The 20,615-nt window shown below is 49.4% G+C and overlaps 1 protein-coding gene across 3 annotated transcripts in view; it reads right to left on the reverse strand.

The window, feature by feature from the left end:
* LOC140482460 (receptor-type tyrosine-protein phosphatase-like N) overlaps window positions 1–20,615 on the reverse strand; it is a 238,994-nt gene that overhangs the window by 42,108 nt on the left and 176,271 nt on the right. Inside the window, exons 13-15 of one of the 3 annotated variants that reach the window (XM_072579970.1) lie at window positions 15,083–15,295; window positions 12,555–12,752; window positions 6,794–6,941 (exon numbers count right to left, since the gene is read on the reverse strand). In XM_072579970.1, coding sequence (XP_072436071.1) covers window positions 6,794–6,941; window positions 12,555–12,752; window positions 15,083–15,295 — 559 coding nt within the window. The remainder of the gene's footprint in view (window positions 1–6,793; window positions 6,942–12,554; window positions 12,753–15,082; window positions 15,296–20,615) is intronic. The other 2 variants (XM_072579971.1, XM_072579972.1) reach the window with 2 other exon arrangements.

Here is a 20,615-nt window from a genome sequence, read left to right on the forward strand (position 1 = left end):
TTTATGGTGAGAGGGGAAAGATATAAAAGAGACCTAAGGGGCAACTTTTTCATGCAGAGGGTGGTACATGTATGGAATGAGCTGCCAGAGGATGTGGTGGAGGCTGGTACAATTATAACATTTAAGAGGCATTTGGATGGGTATATGAATAGGAAGGGTTTAGAGGGATATGGGCCGGGTGCTGGCAGATGGGACAATATTGGATTGGGATATCTGGTCAGCATGGATGACTTGGACCGAAGGGTCTGTTTCCATGCTGTACATCTCTCTGACTCTATGTGACACTCAGCTACAGTTTTTAAATTCACTCACAGGATGAGGGCGTCTCTGGCTAGGTCAGCATTTATTGCCCATTTCTAATTACCCAGAGGGCAGTTAAGAGTCGACCACATTACTGTGGGTCTGGAGGCCAGACCTAAAGGGCATTAGTGACCCCGATGGGTTTTCCTCATAACAATTGTTAATAGATTTGTGGCCATTATTACATCTTAATTCCAAATTTTTATTGAATTCAAATTCCACTGTCTGCCGTGGTGGGACTTGAAGCCGGGTCCCTGGAACATCACTTGGGTCTCTGGATTAACAGTCCAGCGATAAGACCACTTGGCCATCACCTCTCTTCTCTCAAAGGGTCATGTATCTGTGGAATTCATCCCCCCCAAGGTGTAGTGGATGCCAGGGACTGGATACATTTAAGGAGACAGACAGATTTTTAATTAACAACGGGTTAAAGGGTGCAGGCAGGAAAGTGGATTGGAGACCGAGGTGAGATCAGCCATGATAGTATTGAATGGCAGAGCAGGCTCGAGGGGCTGAATGGCCTACTCCTGCTCTTACAGATTAGATTACTTACAGTGTGGAAACAGGCCCTTCGGGCCAACAAGTCCACACCGCCCCGCCGAAGCGCAACCCACCCATACCCCTACATCTACCCCTTACCTAACACTACGGGCAATTTAGCATGGCCAATTCACCTGACCTGCACATCTTTGGACTGTGGGAGGAAACCGGAGCACCCGGAGGAAACCCACGCCGACACGGGGAGAATGTGCAAACTCCACACAGTCAGTCGCCTGAGGCGGGAATTGAACCCGGGTCTCTGGCGCTGTGAGGCAGCAGTGCTAACCATTGTGCCACCGTGCCGCACACAAAGGCCTTATATAAAGGCCCTTTATCTTTGCACATCATTTCTATCTATATAATCATCCAATTCCCCATTGGATGTCTCAATCTTATATACCACTGTCATACGAATTCCTATTAAACTATGACCTGCACTCTCTCTCAGACTTCTCCCTCATTGCTGTGGTGCACTCATTACATAGTGGAGAGCTAACTAAAGACTTGGAGTTGGGCAGTCGAATGGTTTTCCAAATAGATCATTTAATTAAAAAGCACGAGTAGTTTTAGAGTTGGCGATTAGACTCCATCCTGCACTGAGACAGGAGCTGCACTGGAACAGGGTCACACAAAAATACACAGGCCCCCGTCTCCATGGCAACAACAATTATGTTACTAAATGTTCCTGCGATATGCTTTCAAGTGCTATAATTAACAGTGCGGGATGGCGAAAGATCTAAAATGGTGCATTAGGGACAGTTAGTCAGGGAATGAGCAAATTTAGCCTCTGTCAAATTAACTAACTGGTACAAATTTAAGAGGAGCAGGAATACAGAGTCCCGTAGATGAAGACACACTAATCTCGGAAGGTGGCGGAACATTCTCTTAACACTATTAAAAGATCCTTGCCTTCATAAACAGAGACAAAACAGTACAAAATCAAAGAAATTATGCTAAACTTAGATAAACTGCTGGCTGGGCCCCTGATGGAGGATTTTTATTTTCTCTTTATTTTGTAATACATGGGGTCAGTGAGGTCAGCATTTATTACCCAGGAGGCAGTTTGAGTATCAATCACATTGCTGTGGGTCTGGAGTCACGTGTAGGCCAGACCAGGTAAGGATGGCGGTTTCCTTCCCTAAAGGACATTCGGGAATGAGATAGATTTTTACACAGTGGAGGATAATTGTCATGGCTACTATCATTGAGACCGGTTTTCAATTCCAGATTTATAAACTTAATTTAAACTCCCCCACCTCCTGTGGTGGGGTTTGAACCCAAGTCCCCTCAAACATTAGCTCAGATTACTTTAAGACATAAGACGTAGTAGCAGTAGGCCATTCAGCCCATTGAGTCTGCTCTGTCAATCAATGAGATCACGGATGATCTGATAATCCTCAGCTCCACTTTCCCCATAACCCTCAATTCTCTCAGTGTCTGTCTCAGCCTTGAATATACTTAATGACCCAGCCTCGACAGCCTCCTGCAGTAAAGAATTCCACAGAATCACTACCCTCTGCTATGAATTTGAAGGCGTGTACTGTACCTTTATGAGAGAGTGAATGCTGTTTGGCAGTCAGAGTTTTCAGGCAACTGTCATGTGAATGACTGGCAGTCTCAGAATGTACTGAGACTATATTAAAAATATATAACATTTGGCTATAAATTAGGTACCTCAGTTGTTTTGACCACTATTTGAATTTAACCAATTAGTTTAAGTTATACCCCAGGATACTAAAACCCAATCAAATTTAATTTTTACTGTTTTGACAACATTGAACCAATGAGGCGATCCGAAGTTTGGGGTATAAAAGAAGCCGGCATTTCGGACAGTTAGCTGGAGACAGCACCAACTGCCACTGAGAGACTGCCTGAAAAACACTCTCTGTCAAAGGTACCTTTTTCATATGAAACATCTTTCCAGCAGAAGACCAAAGATGACCCAGGGAGATCTACAAACAGGAAGACCAACAACGGAGATGACAGCTGCTGACTGGTTTTGAAAATTAAGTTGATGTAAACTGAATGGGTGCTTTATTGGATCAGTATATTGTTATAGAGTGGGAGGTAGGTAACAAACCTTTAAGAGAAAGGAGGATTAGATTGTAAATAGTTGTTGTTTAATGTTCACTTTTAGAGTTAATGAATAAATTGACATTTTCTCCTTTAAGTAGTGGAATTCGGGGAGTTCTCTGTCACTCATGCTTTAACAGATTATGAGGGAAGCTGAGTTTTTCTGTGTGTTGGGTTTAATTAGCAGAAGGGTTCACCGCTGTGTTGTCACACCCCTGGAATTCCTCATTATCTCAGTCTCAAATGTTGGACCCTTACTCTGAGAGGATGCCCTTCAACGGGTTAAACCATTCTGAATCTCCCCTCTGAATCTTGTATGTTTCAATAAGATTGTCTCTCATCCTTTCATGTTTCAGTATTGGCCCAACCTCAACAACCTCTCCTCATAAGATACTAGTCCAGTGACATTACCACGATGCCACCACCTCCAATTCCAGGCTCCACACTTCAGGAAGGTTTTGGAGCGCAGGTACAGAAGAGATAGGACTCTCAATAAAGTTGAGGAGAAAAATCGATTTTTAATTAGAAATGGGTTGAAGGGTAACGGAGAGGGGGCAAGAGGTAGAGTAGAGGCCGAGATGAGATCAGCCATAATCGTATTAAATGGTGGAGCAAGCTTCGGGGCCGAATGGCCTCCTCCTGATCTAAAAATATCAAAACAAATAACTGGGCTACTGGGAAAAGAGGCAGGGAATCGGACTACTCAGAGATTTTAAAACCTGAGAACAGGTTTAATGGGCTGAATGGTCTCCACATGTTTGTACAATTCTATTGTTATGAGCAGATTATTTCAAATCCTTCCCTGCAGCAGCCAACTGCTCCAGAGATGCACGAGGAATGCGGCAGAAAATGTTTCTGATTTGCTCCAGTTAATAAGAAGTTGGATGTAGTTCAGATAAATATCACTCTGGATCAGACTGCAGCAGCGAGAGCTGTCTCTATAAGACCATAAGAGATAGGAACAGGAGTCGGCCTTTTGGCCCCTCAAGCCTGCTCCACCATTCAGTAGGATCATGAGGTCTGGTGCGGCCTGGAGGGGAGGGCCCGGTGCGACCTGGAGGGTAGGCCCGGTGCGGTCTGGAGGGTAGGCCCGGTGTGGCCTGAAGGGGATGGCCCGGTGCGACCCGGAGGGTAGGCCCGGTGCGGTCTGGAGGGGAAGGTCCGGTGCGGTCTGGAGGGTAGGCCCAGTGTGGCCTGGAGGGGAGGGCCCAGTGCGGTCTGGAGGGGATGGCCCAGTGCGGTCTGGAGGGGAGGGCCCAGTGCGGTCTGGAGGGGATGGCCCGGTGCGGTCTGGAGGGGATGGCCCGGTGCGGTCTGGAGGGGAGGGCCCGGTGCGGTCTGGAGGGGATGGCCCGGTGCGGTCTGGAGGGGAGGGCCCGGTGCGGTCTGGAGGGGAAGGCCCGGTGCGGCCTGGAGGGGAGGGCCCGGTGCGGTCTGAAGAGTAGGCCTGGTGCGGTCTGGAGGGGAGGGCCTGGTGTGATCTCGAGGGGAGGGCCAGGTGCGGTCTGGAGGGTAGGCCCATTGCAGTCAGGAGGGGAGGGCCTGGTGTGATCGCGAGGGTAGGGCCCGGTGCGGCCTGGAGGGTAGGCCCGATGCAGTCAGGTGGGGAGGGCCCAATGCGGTCTGGAGGGTAGGCCCGGTGCGGTCAGGAGGGGAGGGCCTGGTGTGATCTCGAGGGGAGGGCCCGGTGCGGTCAGGAGGGTAGGGCCCGGTGTGATCTCAAGGGGAGGGCTCGGTGCGGTCTGGAGGGAGGGACCGCACAGGGTAGGCCCGGTGCAGTCAGGAGGGAGGGCCTGGTGTGATCTTGAGGGGAGGGCCCAGTGTGGTCTGAGTGAAGGACTGAAATGCTGAAATCTTTATTTCTTTATTTTTCTAATTTATTCCTAAGATCCTTGACCTAAGTATCTTTAGTACCTAACAAAAACAGAATTGCTGGAAACGCTCAGCAGGTCTGGCAGCATCTGTGGAGAGAAATCAGAGTTAATGTTTCACGTCAAGTGACCCTTCCTCAGAACTGATGGTAGCTAGGACAATGTCGGTCTATCTGCAGACGATAGGGTGGGGGAGGGAGTAAGGAGTAAATAATACATAGGGATATAAAGAAAGAGAAGAGGAGTTGGTCAGACAAAGGAGGGGAGAATGGCCAGCCCTAGGAGAATGTTAGTGTCTAACAATAGGCTGTGGGTATAATAGCAGAGTGATCATCGTAGAACACACGCTCAGAAACTGAGGAGGGAGGAAGTGAACAGGCAGGTGTTACACCTTCAGCGGTTGTAGAGGATGGTGCCGTGGGGCTTTTGGGGGTGGCAGGAATGTTGGGAGTGATAGAGGAGTGGGCCAGGATGTCCCAGAGGGAACGGTTCCTGCGGTAGGCAGACCAGGAAGGGGAGGGGTATATGTGTCTGGTGGTGGCATCTCTCTGGAGGTGGCGGAAATGGCGGCTAATGCCCATTTACCTCCTCCCTCCTCAGTAGCAGAGTGCCCAAACACACCTTCCAGGATGGATTACCCTGCTGTTACACACCTCCTATGGTTAGCCACTAACAGTCTCCATGAACAGCTATTCACCCTCCCAGCCAGATTGGTATCCACTCCTGTGTCCATCCAACTGTTCTCTCTCTTTCGGATCTATCCCCACCTTTTGTTTACTCCTCACCCCCTCTCCCCACCCTATCTTCTGCACATAAGCCAACAATGAGGAAAGGTCACTGAACCTGAAACGTTAACTCTGATTTCTCTCCACAGATACTGCCAGACCTGCTGAGCTGTTCCAGAAGCATCTGTTTTTGTTCCTGATTTACAGCGTCTGCAGTTCCTTCGGTTTTTACGTTTGCACCTAAGCTGGTACTATAAGTAGAAAGTTTGTAAATTTTTCACTCATGTGAGCACGTGTGACAACAGACCTAATTGTAATTCAAATTCCTCACGTCCATTTTGATTCTCTGACTGATCAAGAACCTAGGTGAAAGTGAGGACAGCACCACACTCTCGAATCTGATCAAGAATCTACCTATCTCAGTCTTAAATTGAGTCATAGAGATGTACAGCATGGAAACAGACCCTTCGGCCACGGATTCTGAGTAATCCAAGATGGAGGACGGGAAAAATTTCTGGCTGTAACAACTGCTCCTTTTTTTTTGAGGCATTTTAGCTGTTGAAATAGACACAAGGACTCTGCCCCCACAGCTCTCTGTGGTAAGGAGTTCCTGACTCTCAACCCTCTGACAGAAGAAATTCCTCCTCATCTCAGCCTTAACTTGGTGCCCCTTTATTTAGAGACTGTGCCCTCTGCTCCTAGACCTGAACCTGAGGAGAAACATCCTGCCAGCATTGACCCTGCCAAGTCTGTGTAACTATGACATTGTTGCTCACTCAGTCCGTGGTACTGAATGCTGGTGGAACATTTCCCCAGTTTGGCAGAAGTTGCCGCAGTGCGGTTGCTCTCAGTACCTCTTTAGGCCAGATACAAGTCCCACTCCACAAACACTTCAGCACGATACCAAGAAGTGCCAACACTGTTGGAGTGCCGCACTGCCATTAAAACAACAGCCAATGGCAGCTCTCATTGTCATCATTACTGAGCTTCATATACCCGAGTTATTCCAACATAGAACAGTACAGCATAGGAACAGGCCCTTCGGCCCACATTAGTTGTTATTAGTTGCCTTTGGGATTTGAACTTGTGCCTTCAGGGCCAAGTCTCCAGAGAACGAGACAGTGGCACTATCACAGGGGACACGCTCTCCCTCTCATTGTCCCTGACCTGCCAGTCCCAAAGAACCACTCACCGAGTCCTCCTCTACCTTCATCCCCAGTTACAGGAACAAATTCCCTCCCCTTACTTTTGAAAACCAAAACACACACAATGTCTCACACGTACAAGGGACAAAGTCAGGATTTCGACTCTTTTTGATGTTAACGTCACTCTGTCCGATGGAGCACGAGTTGGGTTCGGCCTGATAGGCACACAGGGCCTCCCACTCCTTGTGCAGACGGTCCTTGATCTTCAGGTGGTCTTCCATGTACGCCTGGTGAAGAAACAAAGATGTCAAACCCGTGTGTCAGGAAGGACGGCCAGGGCCTTGACTCAATAGTCCGTAAATGGGGCAAAGGAAATGTGATGAGGGAGAATATCAACTCTTTCAGTTGGACTCAGGAACGGAAAAGGTTGATGACACAATGACCTAGGGGGTCAAAATTTAAAGGTTTGGGCAAGAGATGCAGGGGAGGGATGTGTTTGTAGAATCAGAGTCATACAGCACGGAAAGAGACCCTTCGGTCCAATCAGTCCATGCTGAACATAATCCCAAACTAAACTAGTCCCACCTGCCCTGCTCCTGGCCCATTGCTCTCCAAACCCTTTCCTTTTCATGAACTTATCCAAGTGTCTTTTAAACATTGTAACTGTTCCCGCATCGACCACTTCCTCTGGCAGTTCATTCCGCACACAAACCACTCTCAGCGTGAAAATGTTGCCCCATGGGTTCTTTCTAAATCTTTCTCCTCTCACCTTACAAATATGCCCCTTAGTTTTGGACTCCCCCACCCCAGTGAAAAGACCTTTGCTCTTCTCTTTATCTAGGCCCCTCATGATTTTATAAATCTCCAAACGGTCATTCCTAAGCTCCAGAGTAAAACGTCCCAGCCTCTCCTGACAACTGAAAAGACTCCAGTCCCAGCAACACCCTGGTAAATCTTTTCAGAATCATTTTCAATCTAATAATATCCTTCCTAAAGCAAGGCGACCAGAACTGCACACAATATTCCAAATGTGGCCTCACCAACATCTTGAGCAGCCACAACATGACCTCCCAACTCCTGTATTCAGTGCTCTGACCAATAAAGGAAAGCATACCAAACGCCTTCTTCACTATCCTATCTACCTGCAACTCCACCTTCAAGGAACCAAAAACCTGCACTCCAAGGTCTCTTTGTTCAGCAACACTCCCCAGGGCTTTATCATTAAGTGTATAAGTCCTAACCTGATTTGCCTTTCCAAAATGCAGCACCTCACATTTACTCAATGGTCTGAGCAATGAAGGTAATGGAGCGATTGGTAATAAAATGGATCCTGGAAGCGGAAACGAGGAACGATTTCCAAAGGAAATTGGCTGGACACAAAAATATACTTCCCAGGCTAGAGAGTCAGGTGGCCCACAGAACCAGCATGGAGCTACGGGCTGAATGGCCTCCTGTGTTGTAATAATTGTACAAGATTTGGGGATATAACTACATAAATCTATACTGTAGGCATCGCAAGATGAGAAGGAGCTCATTAAAAAGCACACTTGACTTTATTGGTAAAGTAACAGAGAAGAATAATGAGGAAGCTATGATTTCAAACCCACAACCACTTCCATCTATATTCCACATTCTATTACCCTGATGTACTTATGTAAGGTAAGATTTGCCTGGACAGCCGCAAAACAATATTTTTCACTGTATCTCGATACACGTGACAATAATAAATCAAATCAAACCCAGAAGGACAATGGCAGCAGATACATGGGAACACCACCCTCCAAGTTCCCCTCCAAGCCACTCACCATCCTGAATTGGAAATATATCGCCGTTCCTTCAGTGTCACTGGGTCAAAATCCTGGAATTCCCTCCCTAAGGGCATTGTGGGTCAACCCACAGCACATGGACTGCAGCGGTTCAAGAAGGCAGCTCACCCCCACCTTCTGAAGGGGCAACTAGGGACGGGCAATAAATGCTGGCCCCAGAAAGTGATGCCCATGTTCCGTGAAATAAGTAAAACCCAATCTTTATCAAACATTGGCTTGGCCACCTCTTCTCCCATTCCCTCACTCCTGAAAATTCACTCTGTCACCCCCTCTTCTCCTGGTCTTGAATACTTTTGCCTCTTCCTCCTTCCGTCCTGGTGAAAATCCAACCCTCATATCACCCCTTCATTCCCGCTCCTCTCCGACATTATCCTCCCTTTTCATCCAATCACTATCTCCTGCTCCTATGTCACTTACTGTAATATAGTCATTACGGTGCAGGAGGCCATTCAGCCTGTCATATGTGTACTGACTCTCTGAATGACCATCTCTCCACCCTGGAGGCTCCCTGCCTTTATTCCTGATGAAGGGCTTTTGCCAGAAGCATTGATTTTCCTGCTCCTTGGATGCTGCCTGACCAGCTGTGCTTTTCCAGCACCACTCTAATCTAGACATTGTGATTTAATGCCACTCTTCTGCCTTCCCCACTATTTCTGCTTAAATAACCATTCAATGCTGTCTTCAATGCTTAAGTTGAGCCTGCCTCCTCCACATTTCCTAACTAAGCTGCGTGAAAAAGTTTGCATCTTTCACTAAACACTTTAAATCTCTCATTCTCAAACCGCTTCTGAGTGGGCACAGTCTCTCTCTCTCTCTCTCTCTCTCTCTCTCTGTCCAGAACACTCATGATTCCAGAAGCATCTATCAAATCTCCCTCCTCACGGAGACCAGTTTCCAAATTCTCTAATCTGTTCTCATCCTTGGATCCATTCTCGTAAACCTCCTCTACACTAACTCTGATGCCTGCCCATCTTCCTTATGGTCGACAGTGAGGACTGCAGATGCTGGAGATCAGAGCTGAAAAATGTGTTGCTGGAAAAGCGCAGCAGGTCAGGCAGCATCCAAGGAGCAGGAGAATCGACGTTTCGGGCATCAGCCCTTCTTCAGGAATGAGGAAAGTGTGTCCAGCAGGCTAAGATAAAAGGTAGGGAGGAGGGACTTGGGGGAGGGGCATTGGGAATGCGATAGGTGGAAGGAGGTTAAGGTGAGGGTGATAGGCTGGAGTAGGGGGTGGGGGCGGAGAGGTCAGGAAGAAGATTGCAGGTTAGGAAGGCGGCGCTGAGTTCGAGGGATTTGACTGAGACAAGGTGGGGGGAGGGGAAATGAGGAAACTGGAGAAATCTGAGTTCATCCCTTGTGGTTGGAGAGTTCCTAGGCGGAAGATGAGGCGCACTTCCTCCAGCCGTCATGTTGCTATGGTCTGGCGATGGAGGAGTCCAAGGACCTGCATGTCCTTGGTGGGGTGGGAGGGGGAGTTGAAGTGTTGAGCTACGGGGTGGTTGGGTTGGTTGGTCCGGGTGTCCCAGAGGTGTTGCTTCTGGGACAGCAGGTCAGCCAGCATCCGAGGAGCAGGAGAATTAGATTACATTAGATTCTCTACAGTGTGGAAACAGGCCCTTCGGCCCAACAAGTCCACACTGACCCTCCGAAGAGAAACCCACCCAAACCCATTCCCCGATCCTATATTTACCCCGACTAATGCACCTAACACTGTGGGCAATTTAGCATGGCCACCACCTCTGGGACACCCGGACCAACCAACCCAACCACCCCGTGGCTCAACACTTCAACTCCCCCTCCCACCCCACCAAGGACATGCAGGTCCTTGGACTCCTCCATCACCAGACCATAGCAACACGACAGTTGGAGGAAGTGCGCCTCATCTTCCGCCTAGGAACCCTCCAACCACAAGGGATGAACTCAGATTTCTCCAGTTTCCTCATTTCCCCTCCCCCCACCTTTTCTCAGTCCCAACCCTCAGACTCAGCACCGCCTTCCTAACCTGCAATCTTCATCCTGACCTCTCCGCCCCCACCCCCTCTCCGGCCTATCACCCTCACCTTAACCTCATTCCACCTCTCGCATTCCCAACCCCCCTCCCCCAAGTCCCTCCTCCCTACCTTTTATCTTATCCTGCTGGACACGCTTTCCTCATTCCTGAAGAAGGGCTGATGCCCGAAACGTCGATTTTCCTGTTCCTTGGATGCTGCCTGACCTGCTGCGCTTTTCCAGCAAAACATTTTCATCTTCCTTATGGTGTAGTGTTCAGGAATGTACACAATATTCAATCAAAGAAAACAAGCTCAGCACCAGCTGCCAGCTATTATATGGGAACACAGAAAATAGGTGCAGGAGTAGGCCATTCGGCCCTTCAAGTCTGCTCCATCATTCAATATGATCATGTCTGATCATCCAACACAGTCCCCAGGTCCCACTTTCTCCCCATTCCCTTGGACCCCTTTAGCCCTGAGAACTCTATCTAACTCCTTCTTGGAAACATTCAATGTTTTGGTCTCAACCACTTTCTATGAGAGACAATCCCACATTCTCCCCACTAAAGACATTTCTCCTCATCTCAGTCTGAATGGCCTCCCCATATCGTTAGACTGTGACCCCCTGGTTCGGGACTCCCTGGTCATTGGGAACATACAGTCATAGAGATGTACAGCATGGAAACAGACCCTTCGGTCCAACCCGTCCATGCCGACCAGATATCCCAACCCAATCTAGTCCCACCTGCCAGCACCCGGCCCATATCCCTGCAAACCCTTCCTATTCATATACCCATCCAAATACCTCTTAAATGTTGTAATTATACCAGCCTCCACCACTTCGTCTGGCAGCTCATTCCACACACGTACCACCCTCTCCGTGAAAAAGTTGCCCCTTAGGTCTCTTTTATATCTTTCCCCTCTCACCCTAAACCTATGCCCTCTAGTTCTGGACTCCCCGACCGCAGGGAAAAGACCTTGTCTATTTACCCTATCCATGCCCTTCATGATTTTATAAACCTCTATAAGGTCACCCCTCAACCTCTGACGCTCCAGGGAAAACAGCCCCAGCCTGTTCAGCCTCTCCCTGTAGCTCAAACCCTCCAACCCTGGCAACATCACTGTAGATCTTTTCTGAACCCTTTCAAGTTTCACACCATCCTTCCTGTGTTTATCCCTGTCTAGTCCTGTTAGAGTTTTAGAGGTTTCTCTGAGATCCCCCTCATTCTTCTCATGTAAAGATATTCCTAGTTGATTCAGTCTCTCTTCATACCTCACTACTGCCATCCCAGGGATCAGGACAAAGTGAGGACTGCAGATGCTGGAGGTCAGAGTCGAGAGTGTGGTGCTGGAAAAATACAGCATCCGGTGAGCAGGAAAAATGACGTTTTGGCTCAGAGCCCTTCATCAGGACGGCACGGTGGCTCAGTGGTTAGCACTGCTGCCTCACAGCACAAGGGACCTGGGTTCGATTCCCACCTGTCTGTGTGGAGTTTGCACAATCTCCCCGTGTCTGTGTGGGTTTCCTCCGGGTGCTCCGGTTTCCTCCCACAGTCCAAAGATGTGCAGGTTAGGTGGATTGGCCATGCTAAATTGCCCACAGTGTTAGGGGCGTTCGTCAGGGGTAAACATGGGTGGGGGAATGGGTCTGGGTGGGTTTCTCTTCAGAGGGGCGGTGTCAACTTGTTGGGCCGAAGGGCCTGTTTCCACACTGTAGAGAATCTACTCTAATTCTCCTGCTCCTCGGATGCTGGCTGACCTGCTGTGTCATCCCAGGAGTCAGTCTGGTAAACCTTTGCTGCACTCCCTCCATCACCAGAATCTCTCCTCCGATAAGGAGACCAAAACTGAGCACAATACTCCAGACATGGTCTCTCCAAGACAATGAATATCGTCCGAACTGAACCAATCTCACTTTGTGCGGTCAGTCCTGCCATCCCAGGAATCTGTCTATTGTACTCCACGTCCCTATTAATACCCACGTCACTGCCGTCCTCCTCGGGCCTGCTCTCGTTGTGCTGCAAACCAACTGGCTCCAACCTGAAGCGAGGGCCCCGCTCTCCCCTCTGTCTGAGCTGCTTACCAGAATCATGTGACCGGTTGAGATGTCCATGTTGGACTGGACTGGTTCCTCGCACCAGGACGGGGTGCTGCTGTGGGAGCTGGGGCTGGCCTGGGGAGCGTCGCTGAACTGGGAAGAGACACTGCTGACCCGGGAAGTGTCCACCGTCTCTGTGCGGGAGTAGGATGATTTAGCTGCCATGTGCTGGCGGCACAGTTCCTGCCGAGAGAAATCACAACAAAGTTCCTTGCGTCCGCTTGGTCCCGAGAGAATGGTGTGCGCCCGTCCACTTTGCTGCCGTGGCAGGCCGCTTGGCCCATCGAGCCTCTGCTAGCTCGTCCATTTAGATTCCCCAACCCCACTCCATTCTCATATCTCATGTGGAATTTGCACATTCTCCCCGTGTCTGCATGGGTTCCCTCCAGGTGCTCCGGCTGCCTCCCATAGTCCAAAGACGTGCAGGTTAGGATGGATTGGTCATGGGAAATGACCCATGGTGTCCAGGGATGTGTAGGTCAGGTGCATTACTCATGGGAAATGTAGAGTAATAGGGTAGGGGCGATGGGTCTGGGTGGGTTACTCTTTGGAGGGTCGGTGTGGAATGGTTGGGCTGAATGGCCTGTTTCCACCCTGTAGGGATTTGATGACTATCCCTGGCGAATATTAACATTTCCATTAAGAGGCGAGCAGGGAGATTCCTGTCGAAACCTAGCAGGCCAGGCAGTGTCTGTGAGGAGGGAAGGACTCCGAAGCATAGTCATCCCGGACTTGAATCGTTAATGCTGTTTCTCCCTCCACAGGGGCTGCCTGACCTGCTGAGTTTCTCCAGTTTTCTCGCTGTCTGCTTCAGAGCTCCAACAATTTGCAGCGTTTTGCCTTTATTCCCTTTTGTGAGCTCGCTCCTCTGGTTCCCTGGAGGGTTACAGTGTTCTCCAACCCCCCCCCAACCCACATTGTCGAGTGTCGAGTGTCAGTCTGTGCGATATCTGGTGTGATTTCTCCTGGATTGATCTCCGCCACCTTCCTCCTGCCCCACCAGCTCTCTCTCCTCAGTGCTCTAGTACTCGCCTCTTGTGCCTTCCCTGGTTTCCTGGCCCCTCCTACTAGCTGCTAATCCCAATCCCGTTATATCCACAGAGCAAGGAATCCCTGACAGAAAGGTCTTGACTCAAGACCATGTGTCTGACACGGGACAAGAGCAGGTGAATCAGTGCAGTCAGGAACCACCCACCATTGTGGGATCTCTGTTGTCAGACCGATATAGCTGTATTTGAATAATTACAACACTGGCCCCTCCTCTTGTTGGAGACATGTGCTCACCCTATATTGGAGGCATGCAGGTATCTGATATCGTTCAGAGGCATGTACCCCACATTGGAGGGACAAGTGTGCACACGTTTGGAGGGACAAGTGTGCACACGTTTGGAGGGACAAGTGTGCACACGTTTGGAGGGACATGTGTGCACACATTTGGAGGGACAAGTGTGCACACGCTTGGAGGGACATGTGTGCACACATTTGGAGGGACAAGTGTGCACACGTTTGGAGGGACATGTGTGCACACATTTGGAGGGACAAGTGTGCGCACGTTTGGAGGGACATGTGTGCACACGTTTGGAGGGACATGTGTGCACACATTTGGAGGGACAAGTGTGCACACGTTTGGAGGGACAAGTGTGCACACGTTTGGAGGGACAAGTGTGCACACGTTTGGAGGGACATGTGTGCACACATTTGGAGGGACAAGTGTGCACACGTTTGGAGGGACATGTGTGCACACGTTTGGAGGGACAAGTGTGCACACGCTTGGAGGGACATGTGTGCACACATTTGGAGGGACAAGTGTGCGCACGTTTGGAGGGACATGTGTGCACACGTTTGGAGGGACATGTGTGCACACATTTGGAGGGACAAGTGTGCACACGTTTGGAGGGACAAGTGTGCACACGTTTGGAGGGACAAGTGTGCACACGTTTGGAGGGACATGTGTGCACACATTTGGAGGGACAAGTGTGCACACGTTTGGAGGGACATGTGTGCACACATTTGGAGGGACAAGTGTGCACACGTTTGGAGGGACATGTGTGCACACGTTTGGAGGGACAAGTGTGCACACGTTTGGAGGGACATGTGTGCACACATTTGGAGGGACAAGTGTGCACACGTTTGGAGGGACAAGTGTGCGCACGTTTGGAGAGACATGTGTGCACACGTTTGGAGGGACATGTGTGCACACGTTTGGAGGGACAAGTGTGCACACGTTTGGAGGGACAAGTGTGCACACGTTTGGAGGGACTAGTGTGCACACGTTTGGAGGGACATGTGTAAACAGTACTGGAGGGGCATATGTTCTTGGTATTGAAGGTATGCATTTACTTGATATAGGAACATTGGATGTGTGTATGTACCTAATAATGGAAGGGTATACGTACCCAATGTTAGAGGGAGTGCAGATCAATACTGGAGAGGCGCATGTACCTGACATCGGAGGAGCACACCCATCAGATCTTGGAGGGAGTGTGTACTCGCTGTTGGAGGGAAATATGTACCTGATATTCGAGGGAGGTGTCAGTCCCTCCTTCAGGGCCCAGTCCAGCCAGTTTCTCTTTCTGCCGCTGCTTGGCATTCTGTCTGAGGCAGATGATGACAGCTCCAGCAATGAGGATGCCAGCAATGCAAGCTACTGCGATAAAGGTCAGCAGCAGGAAGCGAAAAGTGTCGCTGTGTCTCGCTGGCTTTGGCAGGGAGTGGAATGCATTCCTCTGTGGGAAAAAAAACAGAGAGAGAGAGAGAGAGAGAGAGAATGAAAACTGCAGGAGATACAACGGGGAGTGGGCTGGTATTTACACAGCTCTGTCTCGCAAGCTTGAATCTCATCCAGATGCAGCCTTACGGGAGACAGAAGCAATTTGCAGGTCTCTCGAAGGCAGCTGTTTAATCATCACCTCAGGATTCACTCCATCAGAATGATCCATGAAGAGTTTCATTTTCCAGAGGGAGCACTGAGGGTGAGAGGACTGTGTTCTGGACTCTGCGTTCGTGCTTTGACTCAGAAATCACCCGGGGGAAGGTCAGTCCCTTCGGGCAGGCAACAGCAGAGTGTGGGAGGAGGTTCTTCAGCCTCTCGAAGGAACTCTGCCATTCCAGATCCTGGCTGATCCTCTCCTTCAACTCAATTCTCCTACGTTACTCCCTCAGGGAGGTGGTGGCCTCAAGGTGTTGTCACTACACTATTCATCTAGAGACTAAGGCAATGTTCTGGGGATCTGGGTTCAAATCCCAACATGGTCGATGGTGGATTCTGAATTCAATAAGATTCTGATTATTGAGTTATAGAGATGTAAGAAACAGAAATAGACCCTTCAGTCCAGTTCATCCATACTGACCAAATATCCTCAATAAATCTAATCCCATTTGGCCCATATCACTCCAAATCCTTCCTATTCATATACCCATCCAGATGCCTTTTACATGTTGTAATTGTACCAGCCTCCACCACTTCCTCTGGCAGCTCATCCCATACACGCACCACCCTCTGGGTGAAAAGGTTGCCCCTGAGGTCCCTTTTAAATCTTTCCCCTCTCACCCTAAACCTATACCCTCTAGTTCTGGACTCTCCCACCCCCAGGGAAAATACCTTGTCTATTTATTCTGTCCATGCCCCTCACGATTTTATAAACCTCTATAAGGTCACCCCTCAGCCTCCGATGCTCCAGGGAAAACAACTCTAGCCTATTCAACCTCTCCAACCCTGGCAACGTCCTTGTAAATATTTTTTGAGCCCTTTCAAGTTTCATAACATCCTTCCAATAGCAGGGAGACCAGAATTGCACACAATTTAGTCAACCTTTCATAAATAAGAGGGTAGAGCTCAGCTAGAATATCGTCTCTGCATTTAGGAAGGACATCAAGATTTAGGAAGTTTGCAGTGAAGATTTATTCAAATGGACCCAGGGATTAGGAGATGTCAGTGATGGGGGTGGGGATAAAGGGAAGGGATCGCTCCAAGGAGGATCAGTCACAAGTGGAACACAGACAGAAGAGAATCAACAAGGAAGCTGGGGAGGGATGGAGGGTCTGAGGAAAAATATCTCCATTAGCGGGACTATTTGGTACCTAGGTACCACCTAAGATGACATTGTGTAGTGCACTTTCACTGTACTCCTGCACTTGAGTACACACGATAATAAAATCCAAATCTAAAACAGCCGCAGAACCAGATTCAGTTGAAAGTTTGAAGTGGGATTTGCCTGTGTATGTACTCAAAATATTTGCAGGCCCTGGGAAAAGTGCAGGTGGAATTAATTGGGTCATTGATTTTCCAAAAATACCAGCATGTGCAGATTGGGCTGAATAGCCTCCATTCTGTGATGCAAATGTGTTTGATTGGTGGAATGCGGGAAGGTCTGGGTCAGGTAAAAACAATGACTGCAGATGCTGGAAACCAGATTCTGGATTATTGGTGCTGGAAGAGCACAGCAGTTCAGGCAGCATCCAAGGAGGAGGGCAATCAACGTTTCAGGCAAAAGCCCTTCACTAGGAATAAAGGCAGTGAGCCTGAAGGGTGGAGAGATAAATGAGAGGAGGGTGGGGGTAGGGAGAAAGTAGCATAGAGTACAAAAGGTGAGTGGGGGAGGGGATGGTGATAGGTCAGGGGGGAGGGTAGAGTGGATAGGTGGAAAAGAAGATAGGCAGGTAGGACAAGTCATGGGGACAGTGCTGAGCTGGAAGTTTGGGACTGGGGTGAGGTGGGGGAAGGGGAAATGAGGAAACTGTTGAAGTCCACATTGATGCACTGGGGTTGAAGTGTTCCGAGGCGGAAGATGAGGCGTTCTTCCTCCAGGCGCCTGGTGGTGAGGGAGCAGCGGTGAAGGAGGCCCAGGAGCTCCATGTCCTCAGCAGAGTGGGAGGGGGAGTTGAAATGTTGGGCCACGGGGCGGTGTGGTTGATTGGTGCGGGTGTCCCGGAGATATTCCCTAAAGCGCTCTGCTAGGAGGCGCCCAGTCTCCCCAATGTAGAGGAGACCACATTGGGAGCAACGGATATAATAAATGATATTAGTGGATGTGCAGGTAAAACTTTGATGGATGTGGAAGGCTCCTTTAGGGCCTTGGATAGAGGTGAGGGAGGAGGTGTGGGCGCAGGTTTTACAGTTCCTGCGGTGGCAGGGGAAGGTGCCAGGACGGGAGGGTGGGTTCTAGGGGGGCGTGGACCTGACCAAGTAGTCACGGAGGGAACGGTCTTTGCGGAAGGCGGAAAGGGGTGGGGAGGGAAATATATCCCTGGTGGTGGGGTCTGTTTGGAGGTGGCGGAAATGTTGGCGGATGATTTGGTTTATGCGAAGGTTTGTAGGGTGGAAGGTGAGCACCAGGGGCGTTCTGTCCTTGTTACAGTTGGAGGGATGGGGTCTGAGGGCGGAGGTGCGGGATGTAGACGAGATGCATTGGAGAGCATCTTTAACCACGTGGGAAGGGAAATTGCGGTCTCTAAAGAAGGAGGCCATCTGGTGTGTTCTGTGGTGGAACTGGTCCTCCTGGGAGCAGATACGGCAGAGGCAGAGGAATTGGGAATACGGGATGGCATTTTTGCAGGAGGTAGGCTGGGAAGAGGTGTAATCCAGTTCTGGGTCAGCCAACAGGGTCGTGTATATCTGTTGGTACACTAGATACTGCTCCAATTGGGACTGGCATGAATCCAGTTGTCACATCCTAACCCAACCACCAGGTGGCAGGCCTGTCCCATTTATAAGTTGCCATTGTGAATTATCTCTGTTAACATGAGGGACAATGAGGTAAAAACAATGACTGCAGATGCTGGAAACCAGATTCTGGATTAGTGGTGCTGGAAGAGCACAGCAGTTCAGGCAGCATCCAGGGAGCTTTGAAATCGACGTTTCGGGCAAAAACCCTTCATTAGGATGAAGTTCCTGATGAAGGGCTTTTGCCCGAAACATCGATTTCGAAGCTCCTTGGATGCTGCCTGAACTGCTGTGCTCTTCCAGCACCACTAATCCTAAATAGGCAAAGTCTTTTCCCTGAGACCAGGGAGTCCTGAACTAGAGGGCATAGGTTTAGGGTGAAAGGGGAAAGATATAAAAGAGACCTAACGGGCAACTTTTTCACACAGAAGGTGGTGCATGTATGGAATGAGCTGCCAGAGGAAGTAATGGAGGCTGGTACAATTACAGCGTTTAAAAGGCCTACCCATGCCCCTCATAATTTTGTAAATCTCTATAAGGTCACCCCTCAGGCTCCAACGCTCCAGGAAAAACAGCCCCAGCCTATTCGGCCTCTCCCTGTAGCTCAAATCCTCCAACCCTGGCAACATCTGTGTAAATCTATTCTGAACTCTTTCAAGTTTCACAGCATCCTCCCGATAGGAGGGAGACTAATATAGGATGGGTGTATGAATAGGAAGGGTTTTAGAGGGATATGGGCCAAGTGCTGGCAAATGGGACTAGATTAGGTTGGGATATCTGGTCAGCATGGACGGGTTGGGCCAAAGGGTCTGTCTCCGTGCTGTTCATCTCTGTGACTCTGTGAGTGCAGACGCTGGAGAGTCAGTGTCAATAGACGTCGCGCTGGAAAAGCACAGCAGGTCAGACAGCATCTGAGGAGCAGAAAAGGCAGGACAAAAGGTTTGGGGACAAAAACATTGACTTTCCTGCTCCTCAGATGCTGTCTGACCTGGTGTGCTTTTCCAGCTGCCCATCTATTGGTCGTGAACTCACTGACCCTGGTCAGACAATACCCTGATTTCCAAATTTTCACCAGACTTTTCGAATCCCTCAGAGGCCTGGCCTCGATGGAAAGGGAGGAGCTGACAGGAATATTAAGAGATGTTTATTCACTAAAGGAACTTTAGGGGTGGCACAGTGGTTAGCACTGCTGCCTCACAGTGTCAGAGACCTGGGTTCAATTCCCGCCTCAGGCGACTGACTGTGTGGAGTTTGCACGTTCTCCCCGTGTCTGCGTGGGTTTGCTCCGGTTTCCTCCCACAGTCCAAAGATGTGCAGGTCAGGTGAATTGGCCTTGCTAAATTGCCCGTAGCGTAGGTAAGGGGTAGATGTAGGGGTATGGGTGGGTTGCGCTTCGACGGGGCAGTGTGGACTTGTTGGGCCGAAGGGCCTGTTTCCACACTGTAAGTAATCTCATCTAAGGAAGATGAGGGTGCTTCTCCTCATGGGAGAATCTGGGACCAGAGGATATCATCTCAGAATAAAAGGTCACAATTTAAGACACAGATGCAGAGAAATTTCTTCTCTCGGAGGAGAATGAGTGTGTGGAATTCTTTACCACAGAGGGCTGTCCTCTTTACATACAAGATGATCAGAGGATAAGATAAGAACATACTAGGGACAGGAGTGGACCACTCGGCCTGTCGAGCCTGTTCCCCTCTTCAACAGGATCATGGCTGATCTCACATCCACTTTCCTGCCCTTGATTCTCCTCCTGAGCAATAATCTCTCTCAGCCTTGAATATACACAAGGACTCTTGTTCCCATAGCTCCCTGTGGTAAGGAGTTACAAAGACTCTCAATCCTCTGAAAGAAGGAATTCCTCCTCATCTCAGCCTTAAATTGGTGTCCCTTTACTCTCAGACTACGCCCCTCGCCCTAGACTCTTCCATAAGGGGTAATATCTCTATTATCCAGCACACGCCTGAATGCTGCTGACTGCTGCAGTGCTGTGATACAAATGTTCATTTACCTAGCACCAGGGTACAGTGCAATCCACCTCTGACCAATACCTGATGCATGAGCCTGTGTTGTGTAAAAGTGAAGAAGCGTTTGCAAGTGAAATGTGGTAGGATTTGCAATCCCATGACTCATGTATTTTCCCCTTCAGTGTCCTAACATCCATCAGACGTGGATCATCCCAGTGAATCTTCTCTGAGCTGCCTCCAGTGGAATATCTTTCCTTAAGTAAGAGACCAAGCCTGCTCCCAGTGCTCCCGATGTGCTCTCCCTAGCACCTTGTACAGTTTGCAGTTTACTCTTATACCCCAACGCCCTTGAAATAAGGCCCTTCCTAATTCCTTGCTGCCTCTGGGTGATAGATTTCTGTGTTTTATGTACAAGTC

Source organism: Chiloscyllium punctatum, chromosome 10 (genome assembly GCF_047496795.1).
Source record: "Chiloscyllium punctatum isolate Juve2018m chromosome 10, sChiPun1.3, whole genome shotgun sequence".
Taxonomy (NCBI): Eukaryota; Metazoa; Chordata; class Chondrichthyes; order Orectolobiformes; family Hemiscylliidae; genus Chiloscyllium; species Chiloscyllium punctatum.